This window comes from Lissotriton vulgaris, chromosome 2_1 (assembly GCF_964263255.1).
Source record: "Lissotriton vulgaris chromosome 2_1, aLisVul1.2, whole genome shotgun sequence".
In the NCBI taxonomy this organism is placed as follows: domain Eukaryota; kingdom Metazoa; phylum Chordata; class Amphibia; order Caudata; family Salamandridae; genus Lissotriton; species Lissotriton vulgaris.
Window position 1 is genome coordinate 1,615,940,010 of NC_141687.1, and position 17,917 is coordinate 1,615,957,926.

A 17,917-nucleotide genomic window follows, 5' to 3' on the forward strand; every position below is an offset into this window, starting at 1 on the left:
TGTGGAAAGTGGGCTACCCCAACATATATGATATTAGAGGAAAAACAGACCTGCTGTTATGAGGAATTCACCTGCTGATCACAGATTTCCTACAGCTTCAAAATGAACACAAGATTTGCAGACTGCACAGGGATATCTCAGAGGTGTCAGAAAACGTAGCACAGTACTTGTCACTCGTGACCCATCTGAGAGAATCAGACCCTCGTTTAAAAGCGTGGCAACACTCCCGAATCCACAAAAGTTTAGGAAATGTGTAAAAAACATAAGTCAGACTAATGATTTTTATATTGTGCAGTTGGGAGAGCGAACAAAGACTTATTAACAAGGTGTCAGAGGAGAGGATGCTGGCAGGTGTATAGTTTGGCAGAGTCCCGTGGTAAGTACAACAAGGATATGGGGAAAAAGGAGCTATAAGGGCTCTGGTTGTACAGGGAAGTTATAGAGGAAAAGATATGAGCAGTCCAATAAGACATCAGCCAACTCCCTACAAGAAAACATGTGTCAGCCGAGGTTTACTGATTCAACAAACACAGGGTTTAATGGGTAATCGGAAGGGAAGCTGAAGCCATAAAACATGCATCTCACGGGTTACAATTGTGCGATGGGTTCTGTGTGCTTGCCTCAGTAATAATGAACACTAACTCCAGCCAATGCCTGACAGGAACTGGGAAACCTCCCCAAACCCAACAGAACTACCAACAGTATACAACAACCTCTTCTAGAGCAAACACCTAGAATTACAGAGTAAATTGACACGCTCTTTACAGATCTGAAGCTCAATGTCAATAGTACCACCGTAGATTCTGATATTACCTCAACTCTAGGACCACGCGCCCAAACAATGCCCACACCCATCTCTCGGCTGCCAGTCGCCTCTTTACACTTCATGGCGACTTTCAGAACAAGAGGCCAATCAGGAGACTGCTAACAAGCGCCATATCGGAAGTGCAGTTATCCTACTACTGAGGCGTGTGCGAATGGATAAACGTCACTGAAAGTCATTTTGACCTTTGTTGTTAATAATTATGTCCAGTTGCGTCAATCGTTTTTGAAGCTTTAGCACCTAAAGATTCTTATTAACCAGTCTTTACATTTTGTGATTTTCGTCTTCAGTCATCTGCCTTAAAGCGCCAGCGACTGTGGTGAGCGTACTGTCGAATAGGAAGGAAGCTCAGGACGTCACCGGTCATTCTTTGATAGGTTGTATTTACGTGGGCGGAGCTGTCTGTAAGAAGCACTAGTAATACACCCAGATAAAGTAAAGTAGAAAAGTGAACTAAACTCGCCGTCCGGTGGCCATTTTGGAATGGGAATGATTAATTTTACATTCAAAGAACGGCTTTCTGTAAAGGACGGAAAACACACACATTTTCGTTTAGATCATTTAATCGGGATACCTCGTATTTTATTGTTCGTAATCTTCATTCCGAAACTCATGTTATATGTGCAGCTGCTGGAGCCAGGCTGCTCGGTGGGGGCCAGGAGCACAACACCTGTAGCTCGGCAATTACGCGCAGCTCCTGGCGGAGCTCATTTTTTTAAAACTTCAGCCTTGCCGTGGCCTAATCAAAACGTTTGGGTACCAGACTTAATTTAACAAAATTACCCCCTCTACCCCAGGCTCCGCGGATGCCCCCTCCACAGAGGTACGATTACGAATGCGGGAGGGAGGGGTGGGGGCCGAGAGCTGCAGCAGAGGGAGGGGGGGGGGGAAGAGGCGAGAGCGCGACAGAGGAGGGCAGAGGGAGGGGAGAGGCGAGAGCGCGACGGAGGAGGGCAGAGGGAGGGGGGAGGCGAGCGGAGCCGAGCAGCTCCTAAAAGCAGCAGGGAAGGGAGGCGAGCAGCTACGAAAACACGACCACGTCTCTCCGAGGCAAGGAGACAATGCCTCGGAGAAACGCACGGCCATTTTCGGATTCGGGGGCGTGTTCTTTGCGCCCTGAGTGACAGACGACGTCACAGGGCTAAAGAATGCAAAAAATCATGCCCCCGAATTCGAAAAAGACGGAGCTTCTTTAGAGGGACGGCTCTCTCCTCCAATGGCTGGCCTCCTTTTAGGAAGCCAGCCAATGGTGAGAGACAGAGCAGGGAGGCGGGTTCTGAAGCCCCACTAGAGGACATTAATTCTCTGACCGGAAGCTGCTTCGCAACTTCGTCCCGAGACCTAAAAATGGATAGCCCATCATCATTAATTACTGGGCACCAACCCCTCCGGCCGGGTGGGGCTTAGGAACACCCAGCTGGCTCTGTTTGGTTATTAGCCTGCTGTCTTTTTCTGTGGCTGAGGTTGACACAACGCGCCTCCTGGGTGAGAGGAGGCGGGGCGCGGAGATCATCACGCGCCTTGGGAAATGTTGTTTTCATTTCTCGATGCCTCGGGGACATGAGGCGGTAACACTGTTGGCCATTTGCAAAAGGAGCACATGCTTTATATGTACAAAAGGTCTGTTTATTGCTTCAGCCCTTTCGCTTTCTGCCTGACTTCCCTTTCTGTGTACCGGATTTATCAACAAACACCCGTGCCTGTCCCGTGCTAATAAAAGGTGCGACGCTTTTATTCGAAGCCACTGGCATTAGTAGCATCGCACCTCCCTCTCCATTCAGAATCTGAAGCAGAATGATGCGAGTCTAGTGGTCTTTGTAGAAAAAAATGAAAGTTAAGCGGCATCACGCTGTGATATTTAAACAGAGAACAGCAGAAATAGCTGATTAGATGAAGTGTGCAAATTCCCTGCTTGACACTAAAACCCTATTTCTACCTGTTCTCTAATCTAGGTGTTTTTTTTTGGCAGGGACAGTGTGTGATTTTAGTTCAAGTGCCGGCATCCTCGCAATCCACTGATGTCTTAATTAGTTGTCAATAGCACAAAAATGCAAAAGACAAGAGTTGTGGCATGTTCACCTCTGGCTGTGGCCAACGTCACGCCAGGCGTTCACTGAGACCCAACTGTAAAGTAACATGCCCAGTGCAGTCACACGACCATCATGGAATTACAGAGATGACAGGTGCTCTGTAAAATAAAAACATCCCTCAATCACCCACGCGAACATATTAAAAGGAATGGATTTGCGAAGCTATTCACGCTGCCTGCCTCCTTGCTGAAGAACAACGGAGGTTTTTTTGATTGCCTGCTACGTTTAATGGACTGAGTCGTGTCTGAACCCCTCCCCCCCCCTCCTTTATTCCCAAATATAATTTGCTGGGTTTAAAAAAAAGAGAGAGCAAGCAGGAAGCCTTGCAGGTCCCTTGCCTTTGACGTGCATCAGAGCACAACATTAAAACAACATGAAACAAGTGTTGGGCGCATCTCAGAATATTAGATGTGGAATATGATTGGCAAAGACATTATTATATCCAGGCTGCCCTGTCGGTTCGGGATTAGTATGACGTCACTTTGATACTCTTCCACGGGGCGAAGGCAAAAAGAAGTACACAGGCTGCAAATAATACAACAAGCCGGCTCCCTGCCCTGCCAGCCGTGCGGGTTGGTGGTGTTACCCCTCTCTAGCCTATGCCAAAGTCTCTGTTTTAAGTGTTTTACCATTGTGAAGGCACAGGGAGGGGGGTCTTGGCTTCCAGCTCCGAGCCGCCTGCCCGAGCCGGCTGCTTAAGTGCAGTCATCTATAATTGAGAACTAAAAAAAAGGGGCCATATGCGGAATTGTGTGTGTGAAGGTGCGTCTGCAGCAGGTCAGCCTTTCATCGATCGGGGAGAAATATTGCCTTATGGTGGAAAAAAGAAGAAACGACTGAGGTGCAGTGATGTCCTTCTCACAGTTTGGCTACCCTTACAGCAGCACTTCCCAGGTAAGCTCGCAGGTTCGTCGCCTTCTGACAGCTGCTGTGCGTGCCCTGTGTGCGTGGTGCTGCTGACTCGGTCATGCTTTGGGTGTGCGCGTGATCACAGCGCCTTCCTGTGCTGGTACCCCGGTGCCCTGAACCTGCTGCCTTCACCCCACGGCTGCCACGGACCCGGCCCTGAACTCCCCCGTTAAACCTCTGTTTGCGGGGTCAGCGGCTGAGTGGGCACTGCCGCGTTTAACTCTTTCTTGCCAGCTGCCTGTGAATGTTTCCCTTCCGCTGAGATCTGCGTGTTGTTCGTCCAAGTTTCTGAACTGCCCGGCACATGTTTCGACCTCACAGTCCCGCGCTGCGTCTCTGTTGAGCCTTGCGCTTTATTTTGCAGATTGTGTCCATTTTAAAGTGAATTAACCCGGACAGCTGGCGCTCACACACTGTCGCGATGCATAATTCAGCGCTCGGTAGGTTTAGCACTGAGAGATTCTGCAGCGGGGCGCCTCAATAGGAAAGATTTCCCTCACAGGGGTTGGAGCAAGGGGTCCTCGGGGGCTTCAAGGCGCAGAGACCTTTAGTGGCTGTGATTGCTGGGTCAAGGTTTGCAGATGAGGTGGGCTTTTTATGCGCTCCCATAATAAAAACAGTTCTGCCGCCACTGGTGTTCCTCTTTAATTCTAACTACCCCAGGCTCCGCGGATGCCCCCTCCACAGAGGTACGATTACGAATGCGGGAGGGAGGGGTGGGGGCCGAGAGCTGCAGCAGAGGGAGGGGGGGGGGTGGGAGAGGCGAGAGCGCGACGGAGGAGGGCAGAGGGAGGGGGGAGGCGAGCGGAGCCGAGCAGCTCCTAAAAGCAGCAGGGAAGGGAGGCGAGCAGCTACGAAAACACGACCACGTCTCTCCGAGGCAAGGAGACAATGCCTCGGAGAAACGCACGGCCATTTTTCGGATTCGGGGCGTGTTCTTTGCGCCCTGAGTGACAGACGACGTCACAGGGCTAAAGAATGCAAAAAATCACGCCCCCGAATCCGAAAAAGACGGAGCTTCTTTGGAGGGACGGCTCTCTCCTCCAATGGCTGGCCTCCTTTTAGGAAGCCAGCCAATGGAGATGAGACGAAAAGAGAGGTGGGATAAAGGAGCCACTCTAAGTAGCATTAATTCTCCTGACTTCCGGTCTTGGCCTTCGGCCAAGCCTACAGTCCCTCGACCTAAAGAGATGGGTGCACTATGCCACCATGCAGATGGAGCAGAAACAACTCTCTCTGAGGGACCTAGGTCTGCCCAGTGATGATGAAAACACCAAAACCGAGCAGCATAAGGGGAGGTCATTCAGACATGAGGAGTGCCGTCGACCCTGAAAAAGAAGTGCCAACAAAGAAGGTGCAAAGGGAAGGAGAACATGAGGCTTTCCAAGATAATACCTCAAAACCATAGCAGACCAGATTCAAAGCCTTTGACCTTGAGGAACTGATAATACCCCTCCCCCCCCCCCCCCCTTATGCTGAAGACCTTGCTGGCTAAAGAGTGGCAGCAACTCCATGGTTCCTGACATGAGGACACTGCTAGTGTATACCCTCTGACACTGGTCCGATGCTGAAAAGAGTTTGGGGGAGGGAAAAGGAGTCGAGCAAGACTTAGTGAATTTGTAAAGAAAGACAACACTCATCCTTGTCAACAATGGACACTGGAGGTCCATAAGAAGTGCCAGCTCGAAGTATAAATGGCAGTGATTTTCCAAAATAAAAGGGATTTCAACAAATCCATGAGGAGGTTATTAATCCCTTCCAACACCTGTCGTAGATGATGGGCAAAAACGAGCAAGTCAGTTACAACCACAGACTACACCCGATCCCCAAAAAGAACTAGAAGAAATGATCTACAAGGAGGAAATGTTGGCACAGGGCCCTTTGCAGGACCATGAAAAAGCAGAAGGGGATTGGTAAGATCTTGACACTGAATCACTCGAGTAGGTTGTCGACTTCTATCCATCAGGTGCTTCACCCTGACTCATTGCGTTGTACAGTGCACTTGTCTGGATAGCTGCAGACACCTATGGGAAACTGTTCCAGGAGAAACATTTGCAATCACGCACTCCGACAAGTCCCCCCATTTATCCCCCCCCATTCTCAGTCCTCAGTACCCTCCAACCAACTTCGCAGAACATACCCACCCTCTTAATTTAACTCCCACCCACCTCAACAGGACCATCTCCAACCCCACTTCCCCCCCTACCCTCAGACCCCATTACCCTCCCTACACCCCCACCACGGTTATCAGGCTCCCAGTCTACACCTTGACCCCCCCCGCCTACCACCAATGCCCTCACCCATAACACCAACCTCCTCGCTACCTCATCCACACCCCTCATCCACACCAATGCCCTCACCCATAACACCAACCTCCTCCCTACCTCATCCACACCCCTACCGCCCAAAACCCCTTGCCCTCCTAACTCCATCCCTCACACCAACACAACGCAGACCTGCTCAAACACCAGCCCTCTCTCCCACTTGCACACGAATTCTCTGGTCAGCCATTCACCCTTGACGGTCACCCCCACCCCCATCACCTGCCCTTCGATGGAATACATCACGGCCACCCTCACTCAGATCAAAGAAGAGATACACGCCATCAAAGAACTACTCTCCAAACACCCCCCACCCACCTCCACCTCCCCTCCCAACTTGTCCCCTACTCCGCCGGCTAATTCCCACCCTAATCACGCCCCACACCAGGCGCCAATCCCGGCTCATAGGCACAGCAACTGCCCTCTTCCCCCGCATCGCCCCCGCAATCCCTCACACATCAACACATCCCCGCCCAACTTGTCCCCCACCCCTCCGACTAACTCTCGCGCTCAGCTAACCCACCCCAATCCGACCTCAATCCCAGTTCTTAATCGCAACAACCGCCCTCGCCGCACCCACAATTCTTCCTCTGACCTCGACACACTTGCCCTTCTCCGCTCCTATGACCCAACACCCGAACCTCACTCAACCACACCACACCATTCCCACAATACACCCAAATCCCCTTAGACCACCTACACTAAGCAGCAGATCCTCTATCCCCGATAACCTTAGAAAAATCCCTCTCTCCATAGAATCATCTAACACCCTCTACACACCCAGCCTCAAATGCACTCTTCTCAACTGCAGATCGGCCACAAAACATTCAGCCGCCATTGCTGAACTACTCTTATCACAGGACCTTGATCTAATCGTCCTGACTGAAACGTGGCTAACTGAATCCTCGACACCCATAATGGACATTCTGGTCCCTCCCAACTATCACATTATCAGGCTCGACAGAAAAGGCCAAATAGGTGGTGGAATCGCATGCATCTATAGGGACAACATCTCTGTTCAGAAAGTCAACTCCACATCCCTACCATCCCCTACATCCTGGGAATACATCTGCCTCGACATCATTAGTGAGGGCAAACCGATATGCTCTCTTCACAGCATCTACCACCCACCCAGGGACAATCTCACCTTTTCCCAAGAAATCATGGATATGATCTCAACCAATTCCGGACGGCAGCTCACTCAAATATACCTTGGTGACTTCAACCTCCACTGGAATGACCGCAACGATGCGGTGGTAAATGGTCTTAAAAATTTCCTCGCTGCCCTTAACCTCACCCAAATATGCAACAGCCCAACCCACAAGAAAGGCTCTACCCTCGACCTGATCATCTCCAAAGAGGAATCTATCCAACTCGAATCCATCCAACCCTGTGACTGGTCAGATCATTATATTATCACATTCTTTATCAATGAAAAAGTCAAAGTCATCCCGGCTCAACTCTCCAAGCCCAAAGTCTGGAAAAGGGACTTGAAAAAACTCAAACCAGGCTCTTTGCCCCCTAACAGTTGTAATCTCCTACTCCCACCTACAGGCGCCACGGACGTCCAAACTCTGACTGACCACTATATCAACGCTATGACCTCTATAGTTAATGAGGTCGCACCTATGCAGCTAAAAAGAGTCTCTACTAAAATCTCCAAACCATGGTACGACGGGAGTCTCAACGAAGATAGACGAGACATGCGAATGGCAGAACGGACCTGGAGATCAGCCCCCTCTGCAATGCACCTAAAAGATCTGAAGAAAAAGAGAAACGCCTACTTCAGGAAAATAAAACGCTCAAAATCAGACTTCTTCAGCCTCCAACTCGACCAAGCAAAAAACCGCCCGAGAAAACTGTTCGAGCTAATCAAGTCACAATCAAAGGAGCAACCGCAACCACTAAACACTGGGCGTGAGGCACCCTCCTGTGAAGACTTCGCTGCTTTCTTTATCCAAAAAACCGACAAAATAAAAAGCGATCTCCTCATTGACGCAAGCCTCTACTCCAAACCCCAATGCCTAGCACCCACTGAACCAAAAAACAATGCTACATGGTCAACCTTCAGCATATACTCGGAAGAAGAAATTGGCAAACTGCTCAGCACCCTGAAACCATCCAATCACCTCACGGACCCCCTCCCTGCCTCCGCAGTAAAAGACTTTACCCCTTTTCTTCTCCCTCTCTGGACTAAAATTATCAACAGCTCTCTCCAACAAGGCAGCATACCTGACTCCCTCAAAGTTGGCCAGGTCACACCTCTACTAAAGAAACCTACAGCCGACCCCTCGGATCTCAACAATTACCGTCCCATCACCAATATCCCCACTCTCGCCAAACTGCTGGAAAAATGCGCACAACTACAATTGTCTAAACACATTGAGCAATTCGATCTCCTCAACCCTCACCAGTCAGGCTTCCGAGCAGGACACAGCACAGAAACTGCTATGACTCACATAATTGACGACGCACTTCAAATGCTAGACCAAAACGACACCTGCCTCCTCATCCTTCTTGATCTCTCCTCAGCATTCGACACCGTCAAACATGAGAATCTACTAGAACTACTAAACACAAGAATGGGCCTATCTGGAACACAAGAATGGGCCTATCTGGAACTGTCCTCAAGTGGTTCACTTCCTTTCTTCACAACAGGTCGCAAAAATTCAAGAGCAACAACCTGATGTCCTCGCCAATACCTGTAACGCTAGGCGTCCCCCAAGGATCTTCTCTATCCCCAACTCTGTTCAACCTAGTCATGGAACCTCTCACCACCTTGCTACAAGCATCCAATGTACGCTTTCACATGTACGCTGATGACACCCAACTTTACCTCAAGTTACAATCACCCAATGACATCCTGCTCCTGAACTCAACGATCAGTTGCACCCAATCCTGGCTTGCCGATAACCACCTCAAACTCAATGCCCTGAAAACAGAGTTCCTTCTGATCTCACCTCCAGCTAAGATATCAACCACTCAACATTGGCTTAAACTCCTAACCGCACTCAATGTCCAACCCACCATCGTGGACTCAGCAAAATCTTTAGGCATAACACTCGACACTAATCTCAACATGCAGCAACATATCAGCAAGGCAACAAAGGGAGCGAACTTCCAGATCAATACTCTGAGGAAACTTAAACCCTACCTCCCAGCCAAAGACTTCCAAACTGCGGTACAAGCACTAGTCATCCCACGAATTGAATACGGCAGCACCGCCCTCTGCGGACTCCCCCTAACTACAACCGCACCACTAAAAGCTTCTCTAAATGCTGCAGCGAGACTCATCACTGGGTCAAAAAAGTACTCCCACATTACCCCTGACCTGAAATCCCTGAATTGGCTGCCTTTTGAAGGCAGAATACAGCTGAAAATCGCCTGCATGACACACAAGGCGGTACACCTAAACTCACCCGGCTACCTCGCTCAGAAGTTGACAATCTCTGGGGGAATTAGAAACACGAGAGGCACAAACAATCTCCTGCTGAAACCTCGAAGATTCCGGAAGGAAAAAACATACAAGCGCTCCTTCTCAGGAATGGCGCCTAGGATCTGGAACTCACTCCCTCCCGAAACCAGGCTGATCTCCTCCACTACACTCTTTAAAAAAGAAGTAAAAGCTATCCTCATGGCTAAATACACTTGAGCTACTATTTCGAATCCTATTAACACCTTGCACCGTTCTGTATTACACGTTTGACCCTTGATTTATTTGTATGAGTTGTTTTATCATCCACATGAGTGGTTGTGTCACTTAGTAGTACTATTATACTGTGATTTATTGAGTTACTCGTTTGAATATGCTCCCCCTTGCACCCTTCTATGTAAAGCTTGATTTGCCTGTTTGACTTTGCTCCCTCATGTACCCGTCTATGTAAAGCGCTCTGATATCTGTGAAGATCTTGTTTGCGCTATATAAAACTCTTTAAATAAAATAAAATAAAATAATCTTGTCTTCCTATCATAAAAGAGCCAATACCTCCCGAAGCTCCTGAGTATTCTGGACCAGTGGATGGAGGCCTGTAGGAACGAGCCTTTACAAAATGCAAACTCTCCTCCCAAGGTGGCACGTAAATAAAAGAATACAGTGGCTGGCTCAATGATTGTGATTGCAGCCAGCAAAAGACAATGCCCCAGCTGCAGTGGGCCTACCACCAATGAAGGAAAGCAAGGGAGTCGAGATGGTGGGATGAAAAGTTAAGAGAGAGCACTACTGTCACACAGTGGAGAATAGCTAACTCCAAATTACTGTTCAATCGCAATGAACATAAACCGTGTGAGACGGTCAAGAAGTTAATGCCGCACCTCCCTGACCTTTATAAAAGACAGGTGAAAACCATTATCCAAGAGGGCCAGACAACTACCAATACTTGCCTAAAGTCTGCCTTAGACATGGACATAGCAAGCAGACAGCTGTGTACACACACTCTTATTTGCTGGTCTCGGGTTTCAACCTAGGGGTAGTAGTCGGACTTAAACACCTCCTTCACACAAGAATATATATTTGGCACAGCGGTGGATAACTCTCTCCACTGGATCAAGACAAATGATGACTGATTGAAGGAAATTGGAGCCCTGCAGTTTTTTGGCCCTTTCGACATTGGGTCCTCAGCCCTAAGGAGGCCTTAAGGGAGTGATGGTTTCTCTAAGCAGACAATTGTACAACAAGCGATAGCCCCACAGTTACAATTCTGCCTCTTGGGGCATGGCCAGGAGAAAGAGGCCTCACCCCCAAAAGAGTCTGGCTCCTTGAGCAGATGACTCCAAGGACACGTAACACTTATTATGGGGGCGGAGCAATAGGTTTTTTCCAGGAATGGAGGGCAGTCCCCTCTGACAAGTGAGTACATAGTATTATGAAACATAACTTATTGCATCAAACTCTTAAGAGAACCACAAACACTAAAGGCAGGACCACTGCAATCATGTGCCAAGGGAGCACCAAATTAAGCGGCACGGTTGACTAAATTATTTGGCAAGAATAGGCAAATTATATGGCATAATGCAGCGCATTTGTTGTTTGTAGTACTTCATTAGTTTGTAATTTTTACACATGCTAACACTCTTTGGGCAAAGATTTCACCTCATTAGTACCAATTTAACAAGCAAATACATCATTAGGAAACTGAAAGACGACCAGTTAACCTTTACGAAGGGTATCCCAACTCACACAAAAACATCTCCACGTTCTTAGTAACTTTTGATCCGTTTGAGCTAAAAATACATTTTTGGGTTAAAATCGGCAGATTATACAGCAGATGATGTATTGTGGCAAATACGGCAAATCTATAGCTTATGCAAAAAAAATAAAAAGCCACACCCGCAGATTCTAATAACTCCAGTGGCCTTGACTAAAGGCAAAAAAAGACAACTGAAACCAAAAACCAACAAAATCACTTTTAGCAAGAGATGGAAGAACACCTGCGAAAACAAAAAAATAGAGAAGGTACCAGAAAAAGACCCACCAGTGAATCAATTTAATGTACTTTGTTGTACCAAAACTGGGCCAAACACTGAGCGAGATTCTGGACCGCTGATTCTTGAACAAGGCCCATAAAGACCCAAAACTTTAGGATGACGCTTCAAGGAGGCCATTCTGTAGCGGAGGAAGGAATAATTAATGATGACAATAGACGTCAGACTCCTATCTGCATGTGCCAATGAAAACGAAGCACAAGAATGTCTTTAGATGTTTTGTGAACAGGGTACACTATCAGTTCAAGGTATTCCCCTTTAGGATAAATCAGCATCCAGGGGGTTTAGGAAATGTTTATTTGGCCATAGCAGCAGCACATTTGAGAAGGCAAGGAATGTATGTGTACCCCAACCTAGACAATTGGCTGATAAAGGCGATCTAGTTCAGACAATGTCAAAGGAGCATTAACACGGTCATACATACCCAACACAAACTGGAGTTTTCACTGAACTTGGAGAACACTTACGCCAATACCAGAGGTAAGACTTTTCTAGGAGCAAGTCTCAAATCCAGGGAATCCAAAAGATTCCCTACAACCAAAAGGACAGTGTCATTGACAGAGCAAACTCTCTTCTACCAACGGGGATAATCAGACAGTTCGGAAATTAAGAGACATGATCGCCTCATGCGTTCCTCGAATTGCCCATGCCTGGCTCCAATGGAGTCCAATTCAGGAGTGGCGACAGAACCAATAGTTACAGGCATACTTACACGCAACTGGGAGAGGGGAGGCTCTGATTGTTGTTAACAAAAGGGTACAGAATGAGATCGCATGATGACATTTGGACAACATAGCTGTAGAACTGCAAATTGTAAATTGATACTTGTTTAGCGCACTACTCACCCGCAAGGGTCTCAAGGCGCTTGTACGAATACCGCTGTGGAACCCATCCTGGCTTTCCCTGTGAGGCGTCCACTCCTGGGCGCCCCCAAGGTGGAGGCCAGGCATCCTTAGCGTTGTGGGGGCCTTTGTGGAGATTAAGAAAGCTATTGCCCAGAGTTGCAGAGTGGGACTCCATGATTGGAATAGGCACTGAGGCGAGAATTATCAGGTCCGTGGAATTTTTGAGCCCAAGACCCGCCGAGGCGGGGAATTGAACCCTGGTCCCGGGCTAGACCTCTGCATCAGGGTCTGCCGCTCTAACCATTGAGCCACACTTCTCCACAGCCTTTCATACACTCCTCTCCCTCGGTGACAGTCGCCAGAAATGCATTCCACATGGGGTGCAGACCACACATAGTAAATCAGAACTGCATGGGTCTGCGAAACTCAACTGAAGAGTTTTCCTGCCACTAAAGCCTTTTTATGCACAGGTAAAATGGAAAACAGTACTAATCCAGACAGGTGACATGACTTTATTTTACCTGTACAAATCTGGATGGGCAAGGTCATATGTACTGTCCTTGTTGGCTCAAGACATTTGGAAATGGGCCATTCACATAACCCTAATTGCGAAGAAGCATTCATGTATATCAAAGAGGGCACAGCAGGAACACTCATTGTGGTACCATATAAGCTGGGCCACTGGAATTCCAAATCATGCGTCCGGTTTGAATAAATTATGTACAGCTTCCTTATAGTCACTTTTTGGAGGTTAATACTCAATGGGCAAAGGCTATCCACCATTAATATCAATATTGCCTATATACAGCAATCGGAAAATAAAGTGACCTTCCTTCTACTCTGCGGCAATTTGTGGTACTGCTTTTATTCATTGAGCTAGAAGCACATTTTGTTTGTTAAAATTAGCAAATTATGGATTATGTGTCAAATGGGTCATACCATTTTTATGCAGAAAAAGCCACAACCACAGTGTCTCATATTTCTAGGGGCACTGCATGCTAGCAAAGGAGGGTGTTTGGTGTTTCAAGTCATTGGCACTTGGTTTGCCAGCCTAAGAGGCTAACTTGCAGAGAGGCTTTTCTCTCACAGCTGAAATGTGCTTGCCCTCAGGCTTCGTTTGTGGTATAGAATGTAAGAATGGAGATAGTTTACCAGAAATGTGATCCTTTAAATGCAAAGCTTTTATTAGGTCCCAAGGGTTTTTCATTAGTCCGCATCAGCCCTTCCAGCACATCCAGCAGCCAAACCAGCTTTTGCAGGACTACAAGTGCAGAGGTAAAGTAAAAGGTAGACATGCTCAGCACCCTTACTTTTCTTCCTCTGCACCACATGGAAAGCTGCTTTAGTTTGTCTTTATGGTAACACATTGCCTGTTAGAGGAAATATGTTTTTCTTTTAGCAGGCATAGAAGGCCAATACATCGGACAAGTAGGTCTTTCAGATCATAAAAAAGGGAGGATTCCTTTCCACCAGGCACCAACCCTGCCACAACCTGATCCTCCTTTCTCCACAGTCCTTTCCTTCCCAATTCTGCAACAGGGTGTGGTGGACAGTTTCTAAAAGGAGCTGTGGAATTCGTCTCGGAGCAGAAAATTGGGTAGTAAAAGTTCAAGATGCTCAGCTTGGTTCAGCAAGCTGAAACTGGGTAGTGTCCCTCAACTTGCAGAATGCTTCTTTTTACTTACCAATCCTGCACAGGCGCTACCTGCAACTTGTGGTAGGGCCAACTTACTACTAGTTTGTGGTCCTCCAATTCGGTCTAACATCAGCAACCAGGGTGTTCAAAAAAGTGATGTTGGTGGTTGCTGCACATCTGCGTAGGTGGGGACCTCTGTTCCCACACCGCAACGATTTAGCTTCTCAAGGCAGGCTCACTACAACTTGTCAGACCACTTGAAGGTCGCAGTGTCCTTGCTATTAGTCAATGGCTTTTCCCTCATTGTGCCCAGGTCTCACCAAGAGCGCTCTTAGTGTCCTCCCGGTCCCTGCGTCTGTACTAAACACTGCATCTTTGGGGATTCTGTTTTTTGAATCTTATTTAAATATGTTGACTAATGATTATACTTGTTTGCATTTAAGCAAATGTGTTGCAACCGTTTAAGATAGTCTATTGTTGTCTTATTTTTAAAGAAAACTATCAGCATAGCTGTACTTTTTCCTTACACATTGCATTTTTCTTTCTTTACAATTTAGAAGAAAAGAATGGATAGCCCTGGCTCACTGAGCTTGGATGATTCCGTTGGGAAGCGCATGCAGAATTTCCCATATACTGGCGGATTATATGGTGGACTTCCTCCCACTCATGGCGAGACAGGTGCACAACCTCACAATGTGCATGGGACAGCACTGATTGGAGGCATGCCATATCCCAACCTTGCTCCAGAGGTGGACTTAACTCCAGTCACGCCAGTGACTGTGAACCTCAACCCAACTCCAAACCCAGGAGTCTTCAATGCTGAAGCAGTCAATGAGCCCAAGAAAAAGAAGTATGCCAAGGAAGCTTGGCCGGGCAAAAAACCAACTCCTTCTTTACTCATTTAATATGGTGTCATTTTTTATGGCAGTGGCTGGAGCAGAGTTGAAGGACTAAGTCAGCTATGAACTTGTTCAGCGTATTGTCTTTTAAAGTGTCTGTTGGTACCAAACGTCCCGAAGATCTTTATTTTTTTTCCTACTGTCAGTTGAAGATGGGTCTTCAAAAGTTTTCTACCATTATGTAAAATATATATATATGTATATACTTCCTGTCCTTTAAATCGTAAGCAGTTAGCATACAGTGAAATGTGGCTGCGATATACTTGGTCTCTGAAGTCGTATGTGGTCAGTCGGTTTGATCCCAATAGTCTTTCCTGAATAGTAGTGTATTTTTGGGGGGAATGGGGTATTGGGGAGGTAACCTTGCCCTTATGGTATTTGGAAATAGAGGAATCCTTTTTCCCCAACATTAATTTCACTAGCTTATTTACCAAACAGCCCTAAGACTGTTCAATTGAAGTGTGATTGTTGCTAAATTTGAGATTAGCAAAGAAAGGCAACATCCAGCTGTGCAAATGACGTCTTCCCCACTTCTGTTACACTGTTGCGTAAAGTTGGGCATTCATAATTCAGCTTGTTTTATTTTTGTGAAATTCATTAGTGAAATGGGCTTCACCTACTCAAAAAACAAATGTGAACAAGAAGTTCTTTGCGGTCCAATTAATTTCCAAAATTCTAGAACATTGTTGGTTATATTTTGATATCAACTGGAATTAAATATTCCCTCAGTAATGATTGTGGACTTCCTAATACTCCCATTTGTCTTGGATAATGAAGAGTGCTACAGATTTGTCACAACAGTTTTTAATGCTATTGTAGTACAGATGTTAAATAGTTTAAAAAGAGGTTAGTGCAAGACCACCCACAATATTGTACATTGTGCTTAAATCCCAAATCTATAAATATATTTGTGCTGTATAATGTATTAAATTAATTTACTAAAACAATGTTTTGTATCTTAAATACGACATTTAATGACGCAGTTATGGGTTTAAATTGTGGGTGGGTATTTACTTTTGAAGTGCTGAGTATTTCAAACTTAGAGTTCATAGCATATGTTGCTGTAGGTACACCTGCTTTGCATACTCCTGCCATCTAGTGTTGTGTCCTCCACTACAAGGTGTATTTCTTCAAAACAGTTTAGAGTCACGAGGTGTAGAGTGGCTCCTCCCTTAGTCCACAATGTGCATAGGCTTTGGCCCCCAGGTGTTTTTCTTTTTTTCCACCCTCCGGTTCGGATGTGACAAATAATTGCTCCAATATCATCACTGTTGTGCGTTAAGACTTTGGGCCTCGCTTCAGGTCATCGATTCCTTAGGAAATTTACAATCAGTCTCCATCGGCTCCATCCAGTCGGCTTCATAGGCCTTAACCAATCCAACAGCTTTAAACAAATTTAACGACTCTGCTGCCGAATGTAGACAGATAGTGTGGGCTCCCTTTTGATTCTGCCTACATAGTATCTCCAAATATGCTTGGTCCAGCCAGCACAAGGTCTGTAACCTCTGCTTCTCTCTTGAATTCCAGCTTTTGACAAGCTTTCAGATGCCAAAAGACTCTTGGGTATAAAAGAGATAGAGAAGAGATGGAGAAGCTGGGCCCACTCGAGGTACAGCATCAAGCCTTGTCTGGCAGCCCAGACTTTTTCAGGGAGCAAGATCCCCTCAACATCAAGGAAGAAGTGCCGGGACCAATGGAGCCCCAGGTCGCAAAGCTATGAAATATTATTCAACAAAGGCCTCCGACAAAGAGCAAGACATTCGGAGTGGACGTAGGCAGGACCACCTACACAAAAGACACGGAGGTCCGTGAGTACTGGTCCTGCGCATTAGGAAAGAATGCAGTACAAAAGATTTTACCATAGGGAGGAGCACTGCTCCTGAGAGTCTGGCATCTAACCCTCACCAACTAAAGAGAGACTTGTAGATACACTGCCATTTTCAGGTCCCGGTCAGAACAGAGACTAGAATCAGAGCTGAGAGACCGGCCCCAGTCATCTCCGGCACAGACCTTTCCAAAGAGACACCACATGCTAGCTTCAGTGTAGAAAGCGCCACAGGCATACTCTGAGCATAGATCAAAGTTGAGAGGACTTTCAGCGCAGAATTTGGAGACTTGGGAAGCTGTCATATTAGCAAGATTGTTGGAAGAGCTCCGTGCTCGACAGAAATTGGTCTATTCACCTGGAAATCAGGAAAACGTCTACAAAGCCTCCACAAAAGAACAGAAATTTCCAAAGTATGTTTTACAGCTTGAATCTTTCTGGATTTACTATGGTGTGCATTATTCCGCCATGTGATGGTTGGGTCTGGAATTGTAGTCTTTTTATCTTCTTTTTTTCTTTTTGTGGCCCAGGTGGGTGTCGACATACCACCATTTGGTGTCCTTCGTGACGTTGAAGCGCTTTCTCCGGAAGCTCCCACCTTTGGTCTCCATCATCTGATTCTTTTTTCCGCCGTTGGGTCTGAATCGTTGTCGAGGAGTTTCAGAAGAGGAATCGACAGAAAACTGGAAAAATCGTCAAAAATCGAAGGTTCTCATCGCACCCGACTACAGGCCAGGTAGCCGAGACTACTAAGGAGAAGAAAATTTCTAGAGAACTCTGCGTTCATATGAGTGCGCACACAGGGGGCTCCCTGAGCGCAGGAATGAACAAAACGCCATTCAAGTTTTGCACCAATTGCCACCACAAATACGCACATAAGGACCAGCATCCAGTCTGCAACCTCTGCCTGCCGCTCGACCACAACAGCGAGGACTGCAACACGTGCTCTGCGTTCACACCCAAGACCCTCAGGGTAAGAGAGGGGCAGAGAAGGGCAAACCACACCATGCAGGGGCAGTGGCCACCTCCATCGCTCCGAGACTTGAGCCTCTCCAGTGGAGAGGAGGACCACATCGCCGAAGGAACAG

The 17,917-nt window shown here is 47.0% G+C and overlaps 1 protein-coding gene across 1 annotated transcript in view; it reads left to right on the forward strand.

Moving 5' to 3' along the window:
* PPP1R8 (protein phosphatase 1 regulatory subunit 8) overlaps positions 1–15,951 on the forward strand; it is a 132,160-nt gene extending 116,209 nt beyond the window's left edge. Inside the window, exon 7 of the mRNA XM_086957487.1 lies at positions 14,663–15,951. Within this exon, the coding sequence (XP_086813613.1) occupies positions 14,663–15,010 (348 nt within the window). The 3' untranslated portion in view covers positions 15,011–15,951. The remainder of the gene's footprint in view (positions 1–14,662) is intronic.
* The last annotated feature ends 1,966 nt before the right edge of the window (positions 15,952–17,917 follow it).